We start from the raw sequence: 19,830 nt of genomic DNA on the forward strand, positions 1-19,830 counted from the left end.
TCTGAACCAAGCTGGCCCCTGTCTGAATAGCAGTTTTCCCATATCCCATTTTCAAATTTCAGTGAGTGGATTTGGGTGTGGTCCTATTTTTGTTTATTTTGTGTGTTGGTTCATTTCATTCTTGTCTCTCTCTCTCTCTCCTTCATTCTCCTTTCCTAGTTTATTTATCACACTGTCGACAAATTTAAGTGCCCTTTCTCTTCATCTCAAGTATGTCAATATTTCTTGCCTCGTTTCTCAAAAGCAGCACATTAATGCACACTCAATGCACATTTTTATAGCAGCACACTTTTTCACCTCATATTTCACTGCATTAATGGTGAATGATGTCTCTTCTCCAGGCAAAAGAAATACAGATTTCTCTCTCTATTGCGTTTTATTGTTGAACATGGAATTTGAGGTGTTAGCTTATTTAAGTCAGCACTGTTTCCAGAAGAAGGGGGTTGGGGACATATTGTACTTTTGCTTTATTATTATTATTTATTAAATTTGTATATCACCCTATGCCCGTAGATCTCAGGGCAGTTCACAATTAAAAAACCCCAGAAAATACGTAATAAAAACAAAAATGAAGACAACCCAATAATACCCCTTTCCCCAACACATTTTAAAAGGGCATTGGGTATCAATCAGCCAAAGGCCTGGTTAAAGAGGAATGTTTTCTCCTGGCACCTAAAGGTGTATTATGAAGGCACCAGGCGAGCCTCCTTGGGGAGAGCATCCCACAAACAGGGAGCCACTGCAGAGAAGGCCCCTTTTCATGTTGTCGCCATGCGGACCTCTTGTGGAGGAGGCACACTAAAAAGGGCCTCCGAAGATGATCTCAGGCACACATTTATCAAGGTACTTGGAAGTACTCCTTCAGAACAGTGAGTCTTACTTCTAAGTCGGCGTTGTTGTTGTTTACACAATTTATATACTGCCCTTTATCAGAAGATCCCAGGGTGATGTACAACATTAAAAACACACTGCAGAACATAATGATAAAAACATAGAAAAAGGCTAAGGAAATTGATATTTTATTATTTCAAAACTAATGGTGATAAAATAATAGCTTTGGTCATGTTCATTCAAATTGTTACACTTACAGGGATATGTTTTTCTTTAAAAGCACCATTTGGAGGTAAATTGAGGTATAGGAGGTATTTGCTCTTAATTGAAGAGAATCATATGCTAGTACACCCATTCATGAGTGTACATTTTCAGCTTATATGAAGATGGAGAAGGTGAACTAATAATCTAAAAGTGCACTAAGCAGACATGAGCCTAGTTATGACTTGCCATTAACAGGCCTAATTCACACTTAATGCTAGAGAGAGAGAGAGAGAGAGAGAGAGAGAGAATATAAAAGAGGAAGGAAGGAAGGAAGGAAGGAAGGAAGGAGTACTGGCTGAGTTTATGTCCATGTAAACCTCTTGACTGAAGAGTATATTTACTTTTTTTAAAAAAGACTGTGAGATTTATCCTAACTAGAAATGTCTGAATTTGCAAAAAATGAAATCATAACAGAAGCCTTTGAGGCTTACAATGAGAATCATTTCTCACCTTTTGCAGCCTGTGAATTGGATTTGAAACAGAGCCCTGAGACTAAAATTGGGAGTTTTTCTGAGCCACTGAGCTACATCTGATTGTTGATGATTAGAACCTAATTGATCCAAAACTGGGTTAGCCAAATGACATCTCACTGATATAGCTGCAACTATGTTTCTGATAAGCTCCTTGCGAGGTAAATGGTGCTGAGGTAATTGATTCCTGGCTGATTTCTCAACTATATTTTTTTGAAGGGAATGTGAGGAACCTAAGAGAGGGGAGCAGTTTTATCTAAATAACTTCAACTATCATTATCTACGTTAAAGCACCTTTACTAAACAGCTTTAGCTAAAGTGGCTCAATTCGAGTCAAAGTGCTTCAGCTGCAGGGGTCAGCAAACTTTTTCAGCAGGGAGCAGGTCCACTGTGCCTCAGACCTTGGGGGGAGGGCGCACAATATTTTGAAGGAAAAAATGAATGAATTCCTATGCCCCACAAATAACTTAAAAGGTGCATTTTAAATAAAAGCATGCATTCTACTCATGTAAAAACACACTGATTCTCAGACCATCCACGAGCCAGATTGAGAAGGCGATTGGGCCGGATCTGGCCCCTGGGCCTTAGTTTGCCTACCCATGAGCTAGAGTATGCTTTTGCCCTGGTTCCTGGTTCTCACACTTTGCCTTTTGTTTTGTCCTTGCCAAAGAAGGTGACTGGGGAGACCAAGCCAAAGGACAAAGAAATCCTATGAATGCAGAGAAGCTTAGTGTCTCTCAGAAGAAGAAAATGTTGGACTTGTACTCTGCTGCCACACTGCATAACAACATAAAACTCATGCTTTAAACAGAAATGTCTAGTTGGGTTGGGATGAGCATAACAAATATGACACCAATACATTTTCTATATAGATTATTTGTTGTTTGTACATTGCTACATGGCAGAAGTTATACCCTGCTCTCAATGAGCAATATCCCTTTTTTATTATTAGCTTGTTTTGCTAATGCTGCATTTGTCCTTTAAACATTCTTCAGTGCTAAGAACATATTCAGCTTAACTGAATGGGTAATGTATCAAACTGCCACAGGTTATCCTAGAATCCACACACTGAGACCAGGAGCTCCCTGTTATCAGGAGCATGAACAGTCACAAAAGAGACACTTCCTTTAGAAGTTGAGGGGAAGTGCTCAACTTCTAGAGAGAGCTTTTAGTTCTGCAAGAATTATGAGAACTCTTGACACACAAATGTGTTGTTTTCTTGAAGGAGGGGAGCAGACATGATTGAATTCCTTTGCAGCTACAATTTTATCTAAATATTTTCTCACTGGATATAGTCAAGGCTGTATAAGCTCATTAAAATAAGTCTTAACATTTCATTTAGTTTTGTATGCCACATTGAAGTTTTGAGCATGTACTAGATGTCTAACAAACTTCTAAATAATTATTTTGTAGTATAGATGCAGGTATTTATAGATCTTGATCTTGGCATATTTTAGTAATTCCATTTTTCTGTGGAAGGTGTTGTACACGATCCGTTCCGTCACATATTTTTTCTTTACAACAATCCTGCGAGGTAGGTTCAGCGAAGAGGCTGTAGTTGGTTCACGGTGACGGGTGTATATGATGTCTCTGTGTGTGGTGAGATCAAACGCAGGAGAGGCTTCCTGATGTGAAATAGGATGTCCCTACTTTCATCTGAGAAATGTTGGAGGGTATGCTAAAGAGAATTCCCCAGTATGATGTCTAAGCTTGGAGGAATTTTGGTTAATTTAAGCTATGGTTTGTTAATGAGCCAGGATATCATAAACTATGGTTAGGTACTAACTTGCTTGAATAGCACACTGGAGAATGATTAACTACAGTTTGGCATCATGTCCCTAAAGGACTACTGTTGATTTCAAGGAGATAGAAAGCATCTACTTAGTTTAAATCAATGGGCTACATCATTTAGGCCACATTGTGCATACCAGAAGGCAACAACCGCACCCCCCCCCCCTTTTATATAAAAAAGAAACCTGACTATTGCAAAACATTTTAACCATTGACAACCCAGTCAGATGGCCGGCATATACATAATAATTAAATAATAGTTAATAGTAGTAGTAGTAGTAACTCATGCCTTGAGTTCCTTCTAAGCTGCTTCTTACCCTACATTTTGGACAGCGCTGGGGCCACTGTTGCCTCCCAGCCTTCATTGCAGTGCAGCATGTCTCTGTTTTTCCTGCAGAGAACAAAGAAACCTCTTTCCTGTCTGTCTCTTGCAATCTCTAATATCCAACTTTTCTGTAATGCTTTTAAAATACATAACTGGAAAAGGACCCTAGAGGAGGGCACTTTATGAAAGGATTTTGGGGCACCTGTAAATTCAATTAAAGGAAGCTCTGTCTTTTACAGATGGTTGCTATTAGCTTCTCTGATTCACTTGCATTATACTTTCTTTTGAAATGGCAATTTGCAGATTGAATTTCTACCAAACATCACTTCTCTTCTTTTCATCTTTAACTGAGGAGTCACAAGCATTTAAACGCCAAGCCTCCTCTGTTGCTCTTAAATATTGAAAATCACACAATTACCCCAAAACTATGTGGAGCACATTTTTACTGTTCTTCTGCAATGTAAAAATCTGTATTCATTTCATTCCTATATACCAACATACTGTTACAAATACATACCCACATACGTGACAATAACCTTCGATGCTTGATTTAACTCAATGAATTCACTTCGCACCTCTTACTATTAAGGTTCTTTACCCTGTGAATATTATATATTAACATCTTGAAAAGCCTTCTTGGCAAAGATAATGGAATAAAGATGTTTTATGGGTTAGGAACAGAGCTAAGAATGAGCTCCTTTGTAGATGGGTTTAATCTTCGGTCAGGAGTACTCTTGAAAGTAGATTCATTGTAGGTGGAATTGGGAGTTTGCCAGCAGCACAAAGATGACTCAATTAACACTTTGATTGCTAGCCTGAAAGTCATGGCGTTTGATCTAAAAACCATGAATGGAAAGCAAATCACTACTAGCATTCCACACTAACAGAGCTGTTCAGTTTGTGAAGGTCCTTTATGTATGTATTACGGAAGTTCTCGTCTTTCAGTTCCACTGTTTTCATGTATTTCAGTGCAAGGTATAAAACGGTCTTTCACATGTCCTCCACATTTCAAAGGGCACTATTGGATCAAACCTGTGCTATATGGTCATGAAAATGCCCAGCAGATCAGCATGTCAAAGTGCAAGTAGATAAATAGGTACTGCTCCAGCGGGAAGGTAAACAGCGTTTCCGTGCGCTGCTCTGGTTTCGCCAGAAGCGACTTAGTCATGCTGGCCACATGACCCGGAAGCTGTACGCCGGCTCCCTCGGCCAATAAAGCAAGATGAGCGCCGCAACCCCAGAGTCGGCCACAACTGGACTTAACTGTCAGGGGTCCTTTACCTTTACCTTTTTACTCAAAGGTTGTAGGAGTTTGGATTTGTTTTAGCCTATTTTATTGCAATTTTAACCTTCTGTATGTTTTTAATTATGGTTGCAAAATGTTTAATGAAAATTTTATTGTTTTAATTTTTTTGGTAACTGCATTGAGGTTTTATCTCCAATCAAGTGGCATATAAATCTTAAGAAAGAAAGAAATATTATACCAAATTAAGACCATTAGTCCAGCTAGCTGAGGACTGTGCATGCTGCATAGGGTTTCAGGCATGAGTTTTCCCCAGCCCTTTGTGGAGATGCCAAGCATGGGATCTCTTGCATACAAAGTATGTGGTCTGCTCCTGAGCTACGGTCCTTTTGAAAATCTTTCAGATGCAGGCATCTGAATGCAGGCTATTGATTTCTGCTTCTCTGGGTATTTTATTATGCCCCTAAGAATAACTGGGCCTATGGAAGTCAAGCTGAAATGTGAAGTATATGTACAGTGGTGCCCCGCAAGACGAATGCCTCGCAAGACGGAAAACCCGCTAGACAAAAGGGTTTTCCGTTTTGGAGGTGCTTCGCAAAATGAATTTGCTATGGGCTTGCTTCGCAAGACGAAAATGTCTTGCGATTCCTGGGGGGTTTTTTTCCCCTCCCCCCCTTTTCCCCAAGCCCCTAAGCCGCTTAACAGCTGTTCGCTAAGCCGCTTAACAGCTGATCGCTAAGCCGCTTATAGCCTTTTAGCAGCTAATCTGCTAATCCCTTAAACCTTTAATAGCCGCTAATAGCCTTTTAGCAGCTAATCCGCTAATCCCTTAAGCCTTTAATAGCCGCTAATAGCCGCTAAACCGCTAATAGCGCTAATAGTGCTAATCCGCTAATGGGCTTGCTTTGCAAGACGAAAAAAACCGCAAGACAAAGAGACTCGCGGAACGGATTCTTTTCGTCTTGCGAGGCACCACTGTATATCTCATTACACAATACAGTCCCAGCCTATTGCTCTCTAAGACCCAGTTCCTACATGCAATGACTATCAACACACTTGCTTTCATTGTTTGGGGGGCTGCCTGGGACAGGATGTCATGGGGACATTTATTTGAACTGTGGTGGTGTATCTGTATCCATTATCCACATCATGTAATGCAGCACCAGTGTGGCCCCTCCCTTTTTCATTGTAACTCTCGGCTGGGGAAGGATTTCTAAACTTTTATGGTGTTGTGTTTTTACTCTCTTACTCAGAGCAAGTATCATAAACCCTTGGAGCTTCCTGCCTTGTAATACATGTAAAGTCAGAAAATAATGTTCACTGTTTGTGCCATCTGGGAGTTTAGAAGAACAAGACAAATGCAGAATACCTCTGTTTTATGTTCTTCTGACAGAGATGAGTAGAAGTTCTCAAGCAGTTTTACTGCTTATGGCAATATTATCCCTATATAAAGTAGCAAAGCAAGCAAAAAAAGCTCATTAAATATTGTTGAGGTTTGCTATGGCAAGGTGTATTCAAGGTCATACTAAGGTTGCATCTGATGTTTATTAAAGATTAGCAATCTAATTCTGCAGGAGCCCTCTGGCTATATTAAGGCATGATAAGCCTTGCATACATCTGTCAGTAACAAGCTGTTTCAACTGCAGAACATGCATTCACTCCAGATACGTGTCCAGCAAAACCAAAGAGCATCATATACTGAGGAGATTTCCTTGCAGTCCTTCTTGCTATAAATTTAACAATAAAGATGTATCTTTTACTAAGGCTTTTCTTCACTTTAATAGTTTATTTTTCTGTGCTTGGAAATGGCACTGAAGGCCTCTCCATATGATCATTCAGAAAGCAAACTCCAACCTTATTTTAGGCTTCTGCACAATGTGCTCTGCTTGCTTAAGGGAATCAGTAGGCCAATGACACCCATGGCATGTCAATCAGGACAGGCAGTTCTGGTGCTGGGCTGTTGCCTGGAGGTAGTTATGGGCTAGATGTGAGCCACTAAATTGAAACTGAATCCGGACAACATAGAGATATTGTGTGCTGCAGGCTCTCAAGTCTGAGAAATGCATAGATGACTGGTTCTAGATGGTGTTGCACTCCCCTGGGGGGGGCACTACCTAGCTTGGTGTTATTCCTTGATCCAGTATTGCCACTTGACACCTAGGTCATTCTTTAGATCAAGTGATCTAGTGATGCCTGGTTCAACAGCTTTGGGCCTTTCTGGATAGGGGTAGTCTGGCTACTACGGTCCATGCTCTTGCAACCAGCAGATTGGACTAGTACTGTGTCTCAGTGCAGAACTACCCTTGAAGACTGTTTGGAAGCTTCAATTAATACAGAACACAAAGTGTTAATGGGCACCATTGGCCAGGCTCATATTAAACCAGTCCTTAAATATCTGCAGTGGTTGACAATATGCCTCCAAATCAATTGAATTTGTTGGAGCTGTGCTACTGGAGCTGCCCCCCTTCTTAAGCAGTCACAACACAGAAATAATGAGGGCTGTGTATTTTATCCCACACATTGACCGTGAGTTACAGATTCAAAAGGGGGGGGGTGTCTCTGCATATCTCACTGTAGCATTTTATGAACCCAGCAGTGCCCCTACACAATTGCAGGAGCAGTGATGCTACCAGCTGTCTGAATCAGTTTTGATGGGGAAACAAAACAAACAAAAATATATGTATTATGCAAGGAACAGCTTATGCATAAACTCCTTGAGAAGCTCTACCATATTTTTCCTGTGTTCTATCCTTTGACATCTCTCTGCCGCATAGAGCCATGTCTGCTAAGAAAGGCACCCCCCCCCCAAAAAAAATGCATCTCATTTTCTAATAATCACTAACAATATTCACATGAGAGACATAGCAAATGTTCAGAGGTAGCGAATACATTTGCATAAGTAAATGAGTGTGCAAGAACCAAAGTCTTCACTTCCAGCAGACATTATCAAACTGCTCTAAGTACTGACAAAGATAGTAAGACACAATTTCCTGGGCAAAGACCACAAAGTAAATTGTATCTGTTGTACCGAATGCAGGGCAGTTTGCTGAACTCATTTGTCCAGCAACGCTACTCATATTTTCAAAACCAATACAGATGGTTGTATTTCAGTAAAACTAGGCTCTGTGCTTTTTTCCATGGTCCGTGGATGAAAGCCACTTTTCAGACATTGGAAGGTCACAGTCAAATCAATTATTTTAACATGGTGGATAACATGACACTAGAGAGGGCACAAGCAGTATGTCACATGTATTGAAGCTTTGACTTGTGATTCTCTGATTCCCTACTAGGTTACAAGTATGTACCTGGACTCACAAGTACACAGCCGTCACTTGTGTATGTCTATAGACACACTGCTGAGAGGTGCAATGTGCGCTTGTCTATGAGTATGAATTTTACAAGAACCTCTCACTTGGAGGAATAAAGAAGCTTGGTTTATTATACAATATCTAAGTTACAGGGTATATCAATGAGGCTTCAGACAGAAAAATTCTGCAATACATACTCACCTTGATCTAAACAATGACAGTGTCTTAACTGTTTCCAAAGCAGTATACTTGTCCTTAAAGCAAAGCAGAAGGGTGCTGATGTCCTGTTGGAGCTGGAAGAGCTGACTGCCTACTAGCAGAGCCAATTGCCTATCTGGGTTTTTGCAATAATATTCTTCCTAATAGGGAGAGAGAGGCTTTGAAATGAACAAGTCCTGCCCCTTTCACACCATTGCCCATTCTAGTGAGAAAATGACCGAAAACTGGTCATCCTGCTTGCTTCTCACTCTGTGTGTTTTGCTTAACAAAAAAGTGAAAAATGGTGATAGTGAGCCTTTAACTGAACCTGGCCGTCTCTTTGTTTGCTCTCTGCCTGCAAAGTACCTTTGTGGATGGCTCCCATTGAGGAGTTGAGTACCCTGTCTTTTTCTTTGGCGATCACTCCTAGCTGAGGAAGATTGTCTTCGATAAACACAGTTTTAAAAGTGAGTCCGCAAGTGGCTGTGGAGGCCAATTCTGTATCCACATGTTCTTCCACAGTGGGGACATAGGTTTCTGGGTGGGAGTTGATCACGGAGAGGGTTTGCCAAGCGTGCCTTCCTCTTAGTGTGTTTCTCCTTTTCGTCCTGAGTTTGAGTGTCTTCAAAACCCATGACACTTTTGGTAAAGGCTGTTCTCCAGTTGGAGCTCTCGCAGGCCAGTGTTTCCCAATTGTTGGTGTTTATATTACATTTTTAAAGATTTGCCTTGAGATAGTCTTTGAACGTCTTTTGTTTACCACCAGCATTATGCTTTTCATTTTTAAGTTTGGAATAGAGTAGTTGCTTTGGAAGACAATAATCAGGCATCCACACAACATGACCAGTCCACTGAAGTTGATTGAGATGAGGTTGGTATCAAGCAATGTTCAAGATGAAGACTCTCATGTCATATTAAGTCTTGCCAGTCTTCTTACTTATGCCATGATCTACAGAGATAAATCATAAGTTTGGATTCACACTCTTCTGTTCACAGCTGTGGCTACTCACCAAGGGAGCTAATCAGAGGAAGAAACTGCTGGTTTGCCAAGGTAGTTTGACACCCAGCCCTGTCCACGTTTGGCTGTGTTTCTTATTCAAGCTGAAATATTAATACTATAGGACAAAATCCCAGTGATCCAGTGGTCTTCTTTGGAGTGAGTCCAGGATGGTCTATCTAGCAATGTGCACCAGTCTTGATCCCCTTCTTTTCAGCATTCACTTATGTTTAAGTGTGATTTTTAATGCAACTGCTGCACCAATTTCTAATTACAGTGGTACCTCAGGTTACATACGCTTCAGGTTACAGAGTCCACTAACCCAAAAATAGTACCTCGGGTTAAGAACTTTGCTTCAGGATGAGAACAGAAATTGTGCTCCGGCGGTGTGGCGGCAGCAGGAGGACCCCATTAGCTAAAGTGGTGCTTCAGGTTAAGAATAGTTTCAGGTTAAGAACAGACCTCCGGTACAAATTAAGTACCTAATCCGAGGTACCACTGTATTAAATTTTCAAGTACCTTGTGCTTATCAGTTAACTATATCTATTTTGTTGGAAAAATCATACTAATTGCAACAATAGCCATTTATGCAGTTTGCCTCAAGCATTGTAAGTACCGGTACTCAACATCTATCATATCATTAATCCTCAGAACAGCCCTATTGCCGATGTGGCGCTGATAGGTAGAGAAAGGGGGGGCTTGCCTTAAGGCCACCAAGAGACTTAACATCTAAATTTGTTGTTGGCTGCCTGTCAGACTCTTTGTGGTTGCACCCTCTACCTGCTTTCAGAAGCCCTAGGCACAGTTTCTTCTTCTTGCATAAACAAGAAGAACGTCTGGAGGTTGGTTGTAAACCCTCTTTTCCTCCACCCTTCTAGTTTATCGTCTGCTGGCTGGGAATTGGCATATTTCCTTTCTGAAGGATTGCATCCTCCACTCCCACATTCTAAATGCCTTAGAAACAACTAAGAAACAAAAGGCATATAAATTATACAGCTCTCCCATGTGGATGGCTTTCAGCTTCCCATCTGCCACACAGAGAGCCCGGAGATTGTCATGGTGTCAGCAAATTGAGCATATAATTCAAACTAGTTGGGAGTACATCCCAAACAAGCAAATTCCAAGTGTCAGGGGGGGAAGGAAGTATCTGAAGACAAAGTAACCCCTCAGGCTTGGAAAACTGCAGTACTCCACCTGACCTCCTAGCAACTGTTGGGGTGGGGTGGGGTCGTGAGGAATAAGGTCATCAGTTCCAGATATCTTGGCCCCAAATGATTTGAGCCTAAACAGTCGTTGGATGTTATGTTGTGACACTTGGGGGGGGGGCTTAGAGCAATGGTAACATGTTCAACATACCAATATAGCTCTTGTATGCCATGTCGGCCTAGAATTCTTTACTTAGCAAAGTAGGCGGGGAAGTATTGCTTCTTGTAGAAGATCAGAAAATATATACTTTGAAATGTACAGGGTTATGCCAATTTAAGTACATCAAAGTTAGTTTAAACAGTTTCGCTTGGTTTGATTATTTAAATCATTTTTACTTTGTGGCTTATATGAGATCAATAGCGTACAAGACAGTCCCTGCCCTTAGGTTTACAATCTAACAAAAACAATAGAAAAGGGAAAAAGGAAGGAGGGGTGACAACTCGAGCACCAGTTCCTGATGGGGAACTTATGGCCTGTGGGGTCTTTTTTATTTTACCAGGTCTTTCCCCCTCTTCTTCAAGTGCTGCACTGGCTAGAAGGAGGAAACAGCTGATCGCAAAGTTCCATTCTAGATTGGCATGGGCATAAATCAATAAAACCCAATACAAATCTGCGGTTCTGCCTCCCTAACAAAAGCCTGCCCCCTCCCAACAAAAACCCTGACTATGACCATGTAGATTGGGAGGTAGGGAGGCTTTAGCACTTTGCCCCCCCCCCCCATTGTGGGTCCAGTGTAGATCAGACCTCTCACACCTGCAGCTTCCATTTCCAGAAATGTTCCCTTGAAACAAATGAATCCAAATACATGCAAAGATTGTCAAAAGCTACTTAAGGTCCCAGATGTAGGGATGGGAGAGAAATTGAATGACGACCTACCTATTTTGTGCTTCCCAATTAAATGCACATATGCTTTGAAATGGGCACTTCTCTTTGTTATGTGCAAAAGTTTTGCCAAGAGTGTGAGCACTTTGTGCTCAATTGCGTTTGTCTACTAAGGGCATTGTGTGAGGTTTTTGACCCCACCTGCTGCTGGAGTTACCACCCAGTTAATGTAGCACTCAGGCTGAAATGCAGTTGGTCTCTCAGCAGCAAGTGTGCTGCTTGCCCCTGCATTTAAGGGGGCCAAGGCAGCATGCTCTGTGCGTGCTGTGCCGATGTCACGCACACATGCTGCGGGGCATGCTGATGTCACTCATGAACACTGCGTGATGTGCTGGCACATCATGTGCACACTGCGCGGCTTGTGCTTAAGGCAGGAGCATGTCACGGGGCATGCACGAGAGAGGGAAGCACATTGTGTGGCGTGCGTGCACAATTGCCACGGAATTTTGAGGGGGCTAGGCTCCCTCCTTGAAAATTTTGGGGGTCCCTCAGTCCCCTGCCCCCCAACATGGCGACCCTGATCAGCAGGGTAGACAGACTGTGCTGCATGTTTATAGAGGTGCGCTTGCACCTGCTAGGCTCTCCTTGCATATTTGTAAATAAAATAAATATAGCACCGATGGGTATGTCTCGAGGGTGTGCTCCTCCAACGGCAAATAAAACCTTATTGTGTTATCCCTGAAACTAACCAGTTGGAGAAATTGGGACCGTATACCAGTAACTCTTTTTTAAAACACGTGGGTAATAATGGCCCTTTGTCATTCACTTGTGTTTTTATTGTGTTGTAGCTTACCTGGGACCACACTTCCCTTTAATTGCTCTGAGTAGCTACAGCAACATCAGGGTTATGAAGTGCTTTCACAAAAGATGCAAATTACATGTTGAGAGACAGAGAGTGAGTGAGCGAGAGAGACTTGGTTTTGAATAGCAATTGCTTTTCGGCATCAAATGTGGCAGCATTATAAATAGTACGGTGTCACTTAGTGCAGAATAATAAAGACAGACTGTTGCATTATTTGTCAGAATTGGCACACTCGTGGTACCCTCAGATTTTTCAGCCAGCGAAGTTGAGGAATTGGCCTTATCATGGCACAGCTAATAGACAATCCCAAGTAGTCCAAAAGTACGTGTTGATATAATGACAGCAAATGGTTTCACTGCTCAGTTAAGGGAGGAAATAGTCCCACCCCCAAAGCCATATAAGTAGATTAATAGTGTGATCCGAGGAAAGGGAGATTCTGGTGACAAAGGTTCCATTAAACTGAATGGGGGGGTTGAGCTGGGACTGGCAGAACATGACAAAGCTTAGGTTTTAAATTTATGAACCCATCACAGCTGCAAGTCAATTGAGGATATGGAAAGCATTTTGTTATACAGTGGTACCTCGCAAGACAAATGCCTCGCAAGACGAAAAACTCGCAAGACGAAAGAGTTTTTTGTTTTTTGAGTTGCTTCGCAAGACGAATTTCTCTATGGGCTTGCTTCGCAAGACGAAAACGTCTTGCGCCTTTTTCTTAAAACCGTCAATGCATTTCCTATGGGAAACCGTGCTTCGCAAGACGAAAAATTCACAAGACGAAAAAACTTGCAGAACGAATTAATTTCGTCTTGCGAGGCACCACTGTACATCATGTCCTCATGCTGTCTTCCTCGAAAATGCTTTTGGAGCATGCATGTGATACCATGGTATCCCATAAACCATTGTGGGAGTCACATTCAGGGATGATTCTTGGTTCTTTCCCATTTGAAATGGAACTAGGGGGAATTAGGCCCCCAGTGAGACTAACTTTAGCTAAGAACAGAGAAAATGGGAGAAGAACAGGAGGAGGAAAGACAGGATGGAGGAGATGCCTCGTGTACCCACACCATTTAACTCATAGGGCTGGTGCAGCAGATCCAAGGTGCAGCCTGAATCGAAGCTGGTGAAGCTGCCAAATGGAATGATTCAGTGCTTTTTTTCCTAGAAAAATATGTGCCGTTACTCACCATGAAGTTGCTGCAGTAATTGCCACACTGTCTAACAACAACAAAAGAGGTGTTGGTACTGTACTCACTGTCAAGCAAGTCTCCGAAAGTATAGGGTGAAGCAAAGTGATGTAACAGGGAGGGATGTCATTAACTCTGACCAATAGAGCAGTACAAAAGCTCCAACTTCATCTTATTTGAGTTCATGAGAGTAGAACCAGTGGAGGGCAGGAGTTTTGACGTACCTCTCCTCCGGCCGGGGACCATGTCCACTGTCAGTAATATGCACACCTATCTGTGAAGCTCTGCAATCTGCAGCAAATAAATATTGTGGTTAGCAACAACATTGTATTTTACAAAACCATACAATAAACCAAACCTAAGATAAATCTTTCAGACGTCAGATGCCTATTAATGTGCATAATAGCAGTTTGTGTTTTCTTTCCTTCAAATTAGGCACTACAAGGCCTCATAAGGAGGGTGAAGTCCCCGGTGTGGATTACATTTTCATCACTGTTGAAGATTTTATGGAACTAGAGAAAAGTGGTGCTCTTTTAGAAAGCGGGACATATGAAGGTAAGCTGCGTTCTTTAATTGCAAAATCTGCTTTATGTTTTCATTATGTTTTCCTCCATTTTCTGGAATTACATTAGGACATCCCATTAGATTGTATCATAGCACCCATTATCTTAAATTTATGAGCAGCCAGATGGTAGTTGCGAAAGTATTTTTTTCCCTATGAAATATCTAAATGCAAATGGGCTCAATTTAATTGGAATTCATGTCAGTTAAGGAGAAGGGAGAATAAAAAGTGAAAGCTAAACCACTCAGCACTCAGCAAAGTTAAGGCATTAAACAAGTTTTTTTATTTAATTAACGAAATAAGGTATAATAGAATACATACAAAAAAGACAATGTCCTTGGACAATCATTCACAAATTGTATAAGACAAATATTAATAAAGTGTTAAAGCTGAGTCAAAAGGATTCCACAAGGTCAGAGAATCAAGGAAGTTAAGAAGTATACCTTTATATTTGTATCTGAACATTTGGGTGATGTTCAGGATGGAGGCTGGGGCCATCTGCACTACAGGCGGGTGGCGCATGTGTTCATTCCTGTCTTCTGAACACAGCAACCAGAGTCAGGCCAGTGTCCATTTGGTTGTCTGCCCTTCCTTTGAGATTCTTGAACATCATCATTCTTCATAATTGTTTGTGATTATCATTACACCCAAAACCTGAGCCTAACTTGCAAATGCTTCAAGCCAAGCACTGCTCATTGCAGTGCAGAGAGGGTGAATGAAAACGCTAGATTGAGGTGGGTAGTTCTACACACACACACACACACACACTGCTGCATGGTACCCATACATTATAGACGATCTTGCAGATAATTGTGTAAACTGAAAGCTGAATCAGCAATTTTAAAAATGATGTCATGCAGATTCTTGTAAAACTTTTTTTTTTTTTTAAAGAAATAAAAATCCTAGCACCTTAACTACATGGCAAGTAGATATGGAATTTCCGCAATGGGATTTAAAAATATCTGCTAGAGAAGTGACAAGCTGGCAGCTTAATGATACCTCTAGGGTTACTGTTGATTCACCTCATGTCAAACTTGTTCAAGATTTTTAAAAAAATATGTGTGAAATGGAAGTATGTTGCATAATACTGGAAGAGGAATGGAATGGAAATGTGCAAAAAAACCCACAATACCACAGAAACTTGTAAACAGCATGTTTCTTATAGTACATAAATGCGCTACCACATTATATCATGTCTTTGGTCTTTTTTGACTGCTTATCCCTAGATATTATAGGTTTGCAAGCTGTGCATTAAAAATACGTACATTCTGAAGAAGTCTAATATATTGGGTGGTTTCATCTGTCTGTGAAGGAACAGTGTAGGGCTCAGATTTATAATTTAAAATCATGTTGTTTTTGCTGTCTAGGAACTTATTTTTCCCCACCAGCAGCTGGGACTGGAACTAATCATATAGAAGACATTCTACTGCAGAGGTGGAGAACTGTTTTTAGCTTGATGACTGGATCTGGAAGTGGCCCACAATTCGTGAGCCATTTTCGACACAGGGTAGGCCCAGCCACCTGCCATCATATCAGAAGTGATTGGCGCTGATAGCAAGCCACACTTTATCTGTGGGCAAGTGCAATGTGGATTCAAACCATGCCAGCAAACAGACATTTTTCCTTGGCAGACTGGCAAAGCTGTCTACAGGGCTGGTCTGCAGCCGGAAAAAAATGCCCCTTTGAAGGCATAGAGTCCAAACTGCATCTGCAAATGGATAGTTTCAAAAGGGGCTTGCAGTTTTCAGCTCCAATCTGCTCTTGGATGCTTTCAGCAAGACCAAGGACCAATCAGGAGCACACTTTAAGCTCCCAGTGGTTCATTTTCAGATACATCTTTACCCGTCCCGCATATGACATCAGGTGTGGGGCAGATGGGTGTAGTTTGGGGAAAATGACCTCACAGACCAAATTCAGACCCCTGTCAGCCAAATTGGGCCCGTGGACTGGAGGTTTGCCACCACTGTTCTGCTGGGAGCATCTGCAGCTGCTACCTCTGCCTTTCCCTTACACCAAAATTAGTTTCTTCTCATTGGAGAAGGGTGAGGTACAGGTGGTCACAGCAAGTGGGGCTGTGTTTACCCACTTATGGGGCTGTCATACATCCAGATTTTCCAGGATTTCAAAGGCAGAATTGACATCCAGGGAGGATTTTCGAAAGGTGGCGCTTTGTCCTGGATCTTAGGCAAGTCAATTGAAAATCCACGTTATTTTGGTGGTAATCCTAAATTTTGGGGTTTCCCCAACAACTTTTGGGGTGTCCTAGTTTTTACTTTTTGAAAAATGGCAACCCTACATAAAAGAACCTTGCTTACCCCAGTCTTTGACATGTCTTTGACATTGGCGCTGATAGCAAGCCACACTTTATCTGTGGGCATGTGCAATGTGGATTCAAACCATGCCAGCAAACAGACAGCAAACAGACAACAAACAGACATGGTGGAGTCTCCTTCTTTGGAGGTCTTTAAGCAGAGGCTTGACAACCATATGTCAGGAGTGCTCTGATGGTGTTTCCTGCTTGGCAGGGGGTTGGACTCGATGGCCCTTGTGGTCTCTTCCAACTCTATGATTCTATGATTCTATTCTATGATTCTATGATTCAGTCTTCCTCATAAACATTCAGATACAGGGCTCTCTTATGTAAGAACCTTCCCTTCATTTTTTTTGTAATATTCCTAGTGACGGCTGCACAGTGAGAGACTAAAGTGCCATCACTTTTATACCAGAACTGGTTGCAGTATTTAACTGTCAAATATATCAAGTATATTTATTGACAAATACATCCAGAGGCTTAAAGGAACATATTACTAACATTATTTCTCTCCTGCTGACCTGCCATTTAATTGTAGGGTGTGGTATCTTCCAATGAATGTTCTTGAAGGCACATTTCAAGCTAAGAAAGTTTGGACCTGAATAGCACTTGATTGCAAAACCACCTTGGAACCGTATATGGCCTAAATGCCAAAAAAAACATGTTGCAGTGTGTTGTATAATCTTACTTAGACAAATGCTTCTGTGCTCCAAAGCATGATCCTTGGGAGGGGATAATTTGCAAATGAAATGAGAGGCTTTCCCCAGCAAAGATTCTAGGCATGTTTCCCAGCAAAGGTCATTTTTACCTCCTAGCCATGGAGTTTAAGGGGAGCAAAATTTCCTTGCCCTGCCCCCTTCTTCCTTCCTTGAGGATGCTTAGCTATCAGATTAATATTACACTCCTTTTCAGTGTAGAGTGTAGCTTTAACTTGAGCTGTCGGAGGAAGAACAAACTGTTGACATAACAAATAAATAAATAAAGCTGCTGTTTTCGGGGGGGGGGGGGAGAGAATTTGGATTTGACATCAAGTCATGTCAAACCCCTTGTGGAAAATGGTCAGTGTCAGGAGACTTTCATTATTGCCACTGGCAAGTAGACACCTGACTCAGCTTACTGAAGTCATTGAAAAGTTCCTTCTCCATTTACCTCCATCTTCCTCCTTTCACTTTTGTGACAGCCACAGATCGGGGGGTGGGGGGACTTTTTTTTGCCTATAGAAATCTGTCAAAAAGATGTCATCTGATCTGATTCATCTGCCAGTTGATCCCACTGTTTCCTCTCCTTTCTGTTGAGGCAGTCTTCAAACCCAGCTAATGTTTAAGTGTGTGTGGTACAGACTGCATTTCTTACTTACGAAACAAAGCTCTGTTTCCAAATTCAGCAATATTGGTCTTCACAGAAGCTGGGAGAAATGAGTGGCATCCCACTATAGCATCCATGTCAGTATCCTGTTAAATAACTTGAGATGATATTGACTGGGACCTATATATGTTGTCCAGCCATAGGGGAATGTTAACATTAACCTGTTTCTTGCCAAGTATGTTATAGAGCAGGCATGCCCAACAGGTAGATTGTGATCTACAGGTAGATCACTGGACGTCTGCGGTAGATCACTGGTAGATCACTGGTTGCCCCCAAAGAAGGGCAGGGGGTTTTCCTGCTTGGCAGGGGGTTGGACTCGATGGCCCTTGTGGTCTCTTCCAACTCTATGATTCTATGATTCTAAGCTAAACAACTGTGGCTCTCCTAAAAAAAAGCTCACAATTTTACCTCCTCCCTGAAAAAACTCAACAACTTTGACCTGAAACCCACATCCATGGCTCCTCAGGGTTCCGTCTTAAACCTGTACTTAACCTTATTCAAGAAAAATTGAGAACTTGAAGTAGTTAACAGGAGTTGGATCCTTCCCATTATAATTTTCTGTATCTTCAGCACTTACAGCAGTCATAGCAGCAACACTATGTAATCAGTTATTTGTTCAGTATGCAGTCATGTGCTGTACTGAAAAATGAAATTAACTTTTAATTATCCTTTCCTCTGTTTTCCCCCTCTCTCAAGAGATAACTTTGTCAATCTTGTTTGTATTATCAAACTGTGAAGGTGACTTTCACCAGTATCTTGCATGCATTTCTAAACTTCTGCAGTTTAGAGATGATTTGACGGATGGTTCTCAAACCTGCCTGAGGTGAATTTTACCTACTGTATAAATATTGATTGCCTTAATAATTGGCATTCTGTATCTCAGCATCTTAACAAGATATTTTTCTCTAACAAGCTTTGTGGCATGGGAAAATCTTGATTCAATTAGAGCAGTATTGACATATTGCCTAAAAGAGAAATGTAATGTCATCACTCCTAAGAGTGAATTGCTACTCAAACATGTGCTGGGGCTGCTGGACTGAAGTTCTTTCTGCCGGAGGTCCCCTGGAATATATGAAAGCTTCACAAGAGTACCATGGCTATTTTTGCGCAGCTCCAGTTCATTTTTGTGGCACTTAAGCAGGGGAAGTTATTGAAAAGCAATTGTATCCCTTTTCACTATAACACATCAGTATGTGCTTCAAGAAGAAATCCCCTGACATTGATCCTGGGTTTAATTATAAATGGTGTAATTGGATTATAAATTGAGATAAAACAATGTGCAGTATGTATTCCATTTATGGATACAGCTATTTTCTGTGGTGTTTGGCTGGAAGAGGAAAAAAGGTCTGACTTTAGTTACTTGTTTTTAATTGGATCAGGGTATTATTGCATTAGTTTGTAAAACTGATGATCAGAGATGCAGAGCCAAGTGTAAGGACACCTTTTATTGGATCAACTAGTCATCTAACGTATTGCATATAAGCTTTCAATGGCACATTCTTCGTTAGGCAGTGGATGTGCAGAACAAAAATAGAACGTAGAAGCTGATTTCACATATTATTATTCTTACGCAACTGTGCCCTAGGGAGTGTGTCTCACTATTCCTAGAATTCACCATCCAGAGAGGTATGCATGCCAGTTCTATACACAAATGGAATTTTCTTTTTTTAAAAAAAATATTGTTTATCCCCTTCTTCTCCTTAAATAACAGCAGCAGCAGCAGCAACAACAACAACATCTAAACACTGATCTGAATTTTGAATTGGCAGGGTTCAGGGTGGGAGCTGCAGTATAGAAAACAAAACAGCACCCTCCTGGGTTATGAGCACTAGTGGATCTTTTTGAGCCCATTGAGTCTGCCAAATGAATGATTTCGTTAGATTTCACAGATCACAGGGGAGCCCAGTGTGGCTTCATCAGCAACTAGTTTCCCCCTCAGAAATACACTTTAAAAAGTGAGTGAAGGATGAAGGGTGAGTGCTTTACATACCCGAAGAAGCATATGCTGGCAAGTTTTATTCCTTTGACAAATTCTTCTTCAGATCTCTTTCACACCTTGGCTGGCAGCTGCAGACCAGCTGATCTCACTCA

At 41.4% G+C, this 19,830-nt stretch overlaps 1 protein-coding gene across 22 annotated transcripts in view; it reads left to right on the top strand.

Annotated features, from left to right (window-relative positions):
- Nucleotides 1–19,830, top strand: part of MAGI2 (membrane associated guanylate kinase, WW and PDZ domain containing 2) — a 598,802-nt gene that overhangs the window by 322,272 nt on the left and 256,700 nt on the right. For all 22 annotated transcript variants that reach the window (XR_014502057.1, XR_014502058.1, XM_083399289.1 and 19 more), the window contains one exon: nt 13,937–14,056. Coding sequence is in view for 20 of the 22 variants with exons in the window: in XM_083399289.1 (XP_083255415.1) it covers nt 13,937–14,056 (120 nt within the window). In the remaining 2 variants the exon portion in view is untranslated. The remainder of the gene's footprint in view (nt 1–13,936; nt 14,057–19,830) is intronic.

The sequence above is a fragment of the Podarcis tiliguerta genome (genome assembly GCF_965153285.1).
Source record: "Podarcis tiliguerta genome assembly, chromosome: 10".
Classification (NCBI taxonomy): Eukaryota; Metazoa; Chordata; class Lepidosauria; order Squamata; family Lacertidae; genus Podarcis; species Podarcis tiliguerta.